We start from the raw sequence: 7,752 nt of genomic DNA, 5'->3' as shown, positions 1-7,752 counted from the left end.
TGTAAAATGGGTTGATACGTGTATGGTTTGTAATTTTGCACTATTTATGGTATATCTATATATACTTTCATAAAAACGGGGATTATGTAAACTTAGACTAGTATCTTCTGCATAGATCAGTCAATCGTTTTTGCATAGTGTTTTTTATAACTTAAATTCGTTTTACTAAGAGTAGTAAGATTAAAAATAAGTCACTAAGCTCTTGTTTGGTTTATATAAAAATCAAATTTTAGTAGATTTTGATAAAAGTTGATAGAATGTGTGGTTTAAAAGTTGTGGATTCCATAAAATATAGTTAATATTGATGGGTAGAAATGGTGATAGAATATCACTTTTCACTCAAATCAACAAATTTTCATTAGTCGCACAATATATAACAAGTACAATAGAGCAATTCTCTCTCAACAACTCTCTTATACAAATATAGAATTACAACTCTCTTATACAAATATAGAATTTTCTCTTCTACCCGATAGTTTACAATACATAACAATACATCTATTTATAGGAAAAAATTAAGAGTTTAAGTTGATCAAGTAAGTTTCATTAACCTCCTTTAATAGAAGAAGTCAATTGAGGCAAGTAACCTTATTTCATATCCTTTGATAGAGGAGAGTTTAAGATGCTTAAGTAACTTCCACCTTCTTTAGAAGAAGAGTTCAAAATGGTTACGTAACTTCTTTAAAAACTCTCGACCAATGACCAGCTTTTCCTTCGCCGTCTAAAATTCTTCTATCCAATAAAATTTTTTGCTTAATCAAGTTACATTTTGACTAAGTCATCAACTTGATATTTTTGAACTTCCTTGTATTTCTAGAGTTCTCTTGGTCAAGTTTACATTACTTTCAACAAATATTAATTGCTAACTTTGATTTGAACTTTAATCCAATTTTTTAGCTGAACCAAACAGGGACTAATTACGGCTTATTTTAGATCCAAAAATTTTTTTAAAAAAAATAAATAAAAAAGTTACAGTTTGATTTGCAGCTCTTGTAGATTGAGTTGAGTCGAGTCGAGTCGAGGCTTGATGCGGTGAGCTATACATATTTTTTTACTTTTATCTTGGGCTGGTAATAATATTTTTTACCATAGTTATTGTGTGTATATACGTGTACAAGTTGATCCGTGCATGGAACTGTGCATGAAATCTGTGTGGTAAATAATTAACGTAGAGGCCTAAATGAATCTAGTCGCAGATGAAGATCCATATTAAATGCCTATTAATTCTCACTCTCTCTTTTGCATTTCTATTAATTCACCACGCAGAAGCACAAAGCACAACACAGAAAACACCGAGACGAACTGTCATGAAGACATCAAAGAATAATCTCCTTTTCTTGTTTTTCAATCTTTGTATTTTTGCATCCCATGCCGAGGAAGAACGAAAGGTAATTTTTATACTATAAGAAAACTTGTATCTAACTGGAGTGATTTCTGAAAGTACTTTATTTGATTGCAGCCTTATATTGTTTACATGGGAGAATTGCCAGAGGACACGAAATTCTTGATGGATGAACACCACAGGCTTCTTTTTGAAACTATTGGAGAGTAATAATAACATCTATAAATACTATAGAACGCCTTTTAGATCAACTGAAATATGAAAGAAAATTTGTTTAATTTTTCTTGTTTCTGTATTTTCAGTGAACTAATAGCTAAAAACTCCAAGATACACAGTTATGGAAGAAGCTTTAATGGATTTGTGGCAAAACTACTGCCTCATGAAGCGGGATTATTAACGAGTATATAACAATGTATTAAATCTTCTGATTTTTACAGTTTTCTTGAACCATTTCATTTTCGATATTGATTTACGTTTCCAGAGAAAGAGGGAGTTGTTTCTGTATTTCAAAACAAGGTGCAGAAGCTTCTCACGACAAGATCCTGGGATTTTCTTGGAATGCCGTTGACGGTGAGGAGGAAACAGGAAACTGAGAGTGATATGATTGTGGCTCTCATGGATACTGGTAAAAGTCGAATTTGCTCTTTTTAAGATTTCTACTTACGCTTTTCTTTTCCAACTTATGCTTATTTTTGGTTCTTTTTCATTTTTTGCTCTAGGGATATGGATAGAGTCCCCTAGCTTCAATGATAAAGGTTTTGGACCTCCTCCTGCTAAATGGAAAGGCAAATGCGTAAAGGCTGGAAACTTCACTGGATGCAACAAGTAAGTCTCCCTTATGGACCTGCTACAAATATATATTCACTTAGCTAGTCATGTACAATTTGATCCATGCCAATTTGGGGGAATTGCTAGTGTATTTGACAGTGAGTCTATTTTCTTTTGACAGCAAAGTCATTGGTGCTCAGTTCTTCAAACTTCAAAACGATGGACAAGAGGAAGAGAAGTCTCCGGCTGATTTGGATGGACATGGAACCCACACCGCGTCGACTGTTGCAGGGAATTCTGTACATGGTGCAAGCTTATATGGCATTGCCAAAGGCACTGCTCGTGGTGGAGTTCCATCTGCCCGTCTTGCTATATACAAAGTATGTTGGATTATGGGATGCACAGACATGGACATATTGGCGGCATATGACGCCGCCATTGCCGATGGAGTCGATATCATATCGGTATCCTTAGGAGGGTACCCTCGGAATTTATTCGAAGATCCAATTGCTATTGGATCCTTCCATGCTATGAAGAAGGGAATCTTTACTTCATGTGCAGCAGGAAATGATGGACCTGATTTGGAATCTATAGAAAATGTTGCACCATGGATCTTGACTGTAGCTGCTACTAGCATCGACAGACGATTTGAAGCCCCTGTTACTTTGGGCAATGGAGAGACTTTTACTGTAGATCTCTTCTACTTCCTCCACATACTCAAAATCCTTCATCTGTTATTCTATAACATAATTCATTTTCTCTTCACAGGGCATTGCAATCAATACATTTGAACCAAAAGAACGTATGTACTCTTTAACGAATGGAGCACATGCGCAAAATATGTCTGGAGATCCATTTGGAAATAGCAGGTAGATTCTTAAACAAATGGCTAATGCAGATATATAGCTACTGATATATATGGTCCTGTCACAGTGCCTGCGATTATGGGACGCTGAATCAGAATAAAGTTAAGGGAAAAATTATGTATTGCTTAGGAAATGGCGGTCAAGACTCCACCATCTGCGATTTAGGTGGAGCCGGGATTATCATGTCAACTGAATTTGTAACAGACATAGCCTTCCCTAATCTGATACCGGGCACTTTTGTCAGTGTTAACGATGGTGAGAAGATCGATAAGTACATCAATTCCACAAGGTTTGTCATAGTATTTCCATTTGTTGTACTGTCTGCAAGTTATTAAAAATATCATCATTTTCTTGAGTTGTCTTAATTTCAGGTCTGCGCAAGCCGTTATTTCCAAAACGATAACAGCAAACATGACAGCACCTTTCGTTGCTTCATTTTCATCAAGAGGTCCCCAAACATTGTGTTCAAACATCCTCAAGGTAAATATACTTCTCCTGGGTAATCGAATTTTTCCTTCTGTTTTACAATTTCTTAACCAAGTTTTTTCGTCAAACAGCCTGATATTGCTGCACCAGGGCTAGATATTTTGGCAGCCTATTCTGAATTGACAACAATGACAGGGGAACCAGGTGACAAAAGGGTTGTGAAGTACAATATTATATCCGGTACATCAATGGCTTGCCCTCACGCTTCGGGAGCAGCAGCCTATGTCAAATCCTTCCATCCTGATTGGTCCGTGGCTGCAATCAAGTCTGCTCTAATGACCACCGGTAAGCTCCTAAATTTGTCGAGGTAGTTTCATACCTCTTAAGTGTTTATTTTCCGACTATAATGTTGACATGTTGCTGCAGCAAAATGCATGAAGATCAAACCAGTGGGGGCAGAATTGGCCTCTGGGTCAGGTCAAATAAATCCAAGAGTCGCATTGCACCCTGGTCTAGTTTATGACATTCAATACGAGGATTATATTAGCTTTCTCTGCAAACAAGGATACAACAGCTCAGCTATAGCAATGTTAACTGGCAACAAAAAGTACAAATGCTCAAGCTTCCCTGTTGGGAAAGGAGCAGACGGGTTAAACTATCCATCCATACATGTTTATCTGAACAATTCTAAAACTTCCTTTTCGGAGGTATTTTATCGTACTGTGACTAGTGTTGGTATTGGAAAATCAGTCTACAGAGCAAGCATTAGGTCTCCAAAGGGTCTTTCTGTCACGGTTGTACCGAAAATTATGACTTTCGACAGCCCAAACCAGAAGAGGTCTTTCAAAGTGATGGTGAAGGGAAAATTTCTTAGGGAGAGTTCATGGGTTCTCTCCGGGAGAATAGTCTGGAGTGATTCCAAGCATAATGTTAGGAGTCCTATTCTCGTCTTCAGGTCGTAGTATTCCACGTGCTCTTCAATGTAATGCTACATTTTCAAGATTTCATGCTTCTGCAAATATAACAAAGGAACTCAACATGTAACTTCCTTTGAACTTATTGTAATTTTTTGAATTAGCAGATGAAATCAAGTCCTATTAAATCACACCACAGATTTTCTTACACGAATAGTGGCTGGATAATTGCAGAACACAATTCAAAAACGAAGAGAACCAAATGTCGCAATGCACTAAACCGAGAATTGAAGACACAAGTTTTCGTCTGACTTCCAATTGACTTGTGTGATTCTTACAAAATCATACATGATTTCCCATATTATGCCAGATTTTGCTTGTCAAAGCAATTATGTGTTCTACTCTATTAAATTACCCAGACAATCTGAAGTACAAGGTCAAAGATTCATAGAAAAGCATCATTGACAAAAGCTTTCTATTAAATTTTCCGCATTTTTACAAGACAGAGATCTATCTAGATATACGTCAAAGATTAATTTACAACTAGCTTCCCATCTGAAGGATATAGACACGAAATATCTTAAGAGAATACAATTTGCGGCACCAGGGCTAGATATTCTGGTCCTTGTCTTGAGAGGAGAGAATACGATGTTGTATTCTTCACTAGCACTTGCCAGAATCTTTACTGCTTGTACCATTTTAACGGCAATGGAGTTTCTTCAGTGTTCGCAATTCCTTCCTCTTCCTCCTGGCCTCAGTTGAAGCAATGTTGCCCTTTGACTTCCCATTAGAACAGATAATCAGTTTTTCATTTTTCAGCAAAGCCTGTGCCATATGCTCAGGGTCAGAAGAAAGAGCTTCGACACCAGACGAATCATCTACCTGGGCAATTGTACGACGTCTAAAGCTTGCTGTCCGTCCCGTGCAATTTGGTGTTGCAGAAACATGGATAGCCCCTTTAGGTTGAGGCTCCAATTGCTGACCACCATCACCTGGAGGAAAACTAGAACTGGTTCCAGGGATATTTCCTAGAGATGCGATTTGCATAGAACTGGAAGCTTCTGGCATCTTTTTCGTGGTTGGCAACAATTGGTAGTTATCTGCAAGCACCAGAGTATCTGAAGAGGAACACGTGCAGCATCGGAAACTGGGTGAATTATCATTTTGTCTGTAGTTGAGGGCTGACTGGGAGTTAACTGTACTACTATGAGAGAGAAACGGAAAAGGCCAAGGTACAGGAAATACAAATAGAGGAGCTCCTGGCTTATTAAGACTCGTGGAGTTGTCTTTTGCTGGATGCGAACACGGAATATCCCTCAGTCGTAGAGGAAGTTGTGATGACACGGCGGCATCATCATACAATGTACATTGAACTTGGGGAACATCTGATGATGGACCAACGGGTGGCCAAAAGACAGGTAATCCAAAAAGATGGTTGCAGAGGAAAACTGGAGGGGTTCTTGATGTAGATGCAGATTTCTCAGCCAGGGCAGACGTTGACTCTTCTTGAATTTCTTTGGTTTTAGCCTCTGTTATCTTAGCCATCTGCAAAGGGAAAAGGCAATATTGAAGATATTTCCTAATGAGAAGACCACTAACTTTCGTCCGTGTTCCTTACCTGTACTTTGAGACATTCATTTTTGGTTTTCAAGGAATTGTACTCCTTTATGGCCACCTCCTTTTCCTTCATCAAAAAGTTGAATAATCAGCGTAAGAAAATGGAATGTGACCAAGTTCAAGAAACACAAATGAGAAAATATTAGAAGAAGCGATATGACTTTTCCAGTACTGTTTCCCATCAAGTTAGATGCCCAAAAATAAATTGGGAAAACGAATGCTACCAACCCTCTTCAAATGCTGATTTTCTGCTGAAAGTTCAGCTGCTTTCTGAGTTAGCTCCGAGTACAGTGCCTAGTGAAAAAGTAAAAAATTAGAAAAATACTATAATAGATAAAATGATCAACTGGGATAATGACACGGTATGTACATTGAGCAAGTAATTATATAATACTAGCAATGCATATGAATCACCAATACCCTCAGTCCTGATCTGAAGGACCATGCTGCCATTCGCAATCCCACTCCCAGAAATAGCAATAAGAATCATTACAAAGAATACAATGTTGGAGTGGCATAACATCACGTTCACCCTGATCAAAGCTAAATCTCTTCCGAAAATATTTGTTGATTCACCCAACCAATAAGTGGTGCCCCTTGAAAGATTGGTATGAACAAGTGACGTATTTTGATCAGGCATACTGAAATTTAACATTTCTGAATTTGAAACACTATCATTCAATCTCATCCTAATGTTTTGAATCCTGTAGGACATCTACGAGTTACCTTATCTGTAAAGTGCTTTTCCACTCGTCTCTTTGCTTCTGTCTGCAAATAATCAACTACAAATTTGATGTCCTCAACAAGATCTTCAAGCTTTTTCAACTGGTCACCTTCTCGATTGCTCCTATTCTGTTTCAGTTCTGCATCTAAGATTGTATTTTCATCATCCCGCTCCCAGAAATAGCAATAAGAATCACCCAGAGAGAAACTCTTAACCCTAGTGAGAGAAACAATCACTTGGATGCCTCTTGCAATCTTGAGTTCTTGGTTCGATCTCCATCATCTTTGGGCTGTATTTTAGATCTGGAAACAACTATTTTTATCAGCATGACCAGATTTAAGTTTCAGTTCTTTTTCAGATTACGGGCTCTGGCAGTGCTCATTTTTGGTTCGGTCAGTTTTGGGTCTCGACTCCAGAACTCAATTTCAGCCAACTGGGGTCTCTTCCTAGTTCTATTCAGCAACAATGGGGAAGAAGAAAGCAGGCCAGCAAAGTATGCGAAAGACAAAACCTGAAGTGCCAACTAAGAAAATCGCTCGTGACCCCAGCTGTTGCAGACTCTACCTCTATTGGAGTTGTTCAGAAACTTAGCAAGGTAGATTCTCTGCCACTTTCTTCCAAGAATGATGGCCAAGTTTCTGCCTCGTTTTGGGAAGAGTTATGCGCTAACTCACCAAGTGTTCTGGGAGTTATGCGCTAACTCACCAAGTGTTTCCAGAACACTTGGTGCTGAAGACACGGCCTCGGTACAGTCGGTTGATGAACCTCAAGATCAAGAGTCCATTCCATCAAATTCTCCCCGTGTCAATCTATTCAAAGTTAATAGGAAGCAAGACGAAGGAATGAACTTGAAACCATTGATAATCTCCTGCAGGTTGTGGTTATTGAGAATGATGATGTACACGGCGTTGAAAATGCTTGGGGTTTCAGTCTGGTGGGGTGGGTTATATTGCAGGACGTTTTCAAGGCAAGATGGCTCTTCCACAGCTTTGTGACTCGTGGAAGGAAAAATATAAATACTCAGTTCATGCTAGTCGCTGGCTAATCTTCAAGTTTGATAATGCCGAAGACAGACTTAAAGTGCTTTGGGGGGGG

At 38.4% G+C, this 7,752-nt stretch overlaps 2 protein-coding genes across 2 annotated transcripts in view; one reads left to right on the top strand and one right to left on the bottom strand.

Moving 5' to 3' along the window:
- The first annotated feature begins 1,251 nt into the window (after window positions 1-1,251).
- LOC111399703 (subtilisin-like protease SBT4.15) lies at window positions 1,252-4,509 on the top strand. The gene is made up of 11 exons (XM_023027163.1): window positions 1,252-1,388; window positions 1,460-1,548; window positions 1,645-1,742; window positions 1,824-1,967; window positions 2,062-2,167; window positions 2,292-2,799; window positions 2,879-2,979; window positions 3,044-3,265; window positions 3,348-3,456; window positions 3,534-3,747; window positions 3,829-4,509. Exons 1-11 carry the CDS (start codon window positions 1,308-1,310, stop codon window positions 4,362-4,364), a joined length of 2,208 nt encoding a protein of 735 aa, XP_022882931.1. The 5' UTR covers window positions 1,252-1,307; the 3' UTR covers window positions 4,365-4,509.
- Window positions 4,510-4,766: 257 nt separating this feature from the next.
- LOC111399704 overlaps window positions 4,767-7,752 on the bottom strand; it is a 21,114-nt gene continuing 18,128 nt past the window's right edge. Inside the window, exons 4-6 of the mRNA XM_023027164.1 lie at window positions 6,162-6,227; window positions 5,935-6,000; window positions 4,767-5,861 (exon numbers count right to left, since the gene is read on the bottom strand). Of these exons, the coding sequence (XP_022882932.1) occupies window positions 5,016-5,861; window positions 5,935-6,000; window positions 6,162-6,227 (978 nt within the window). The 3' untranslated portion in view covers window positions 4,767-5,015. The remainder of the gene's footprint in view (window positions 5,862-5,934; window positions 6,001-6,161; window positions 6,228-7,752) is intronic.

The sequence above is a fragment of the Olea europaea genome, chromosome 9 (genome assembly GCF_002742605.1).
Source record: "Olea europaea var. sylvestris chromosome 9, O_europaea_v1, whole genome shotgun sequence".
NCBI classification, from domain to species: Eukaryota; Viridiplantae; Streptophyta; class Magnoliopsida; order Lamiales; family Oleaceae; genus Olea; species Olea europaea.
The sequence above is the reverse complement of the archived record's forward strand: the minus strand, read 5'-3'. Positions and strand labels throughout refer to the sequence as shown.

Coding starts and splice junctions, on each gene's coding strand:
- LOC111399703 (XM_023027163.1), top strand. CDS start 1,308: ATGAAGACATCAAAGAATAATCTCCTTTTCTTGTTTTTCAATCTTTGT. Junction 2,800..2,878: donor GCAATGGAGAGACTTTTACT/GTAGATCTCTTC, acceptor TTCTCTTCACAG/GGCATTGCAATCAATACATT. Junction 3,266..3,347: donor AAGTACATCAATTCCACAAG/GTTTGTCATAGT, acceptor TCTTAATTTCAG/GTCTGCGCAAGCCGTTATTT.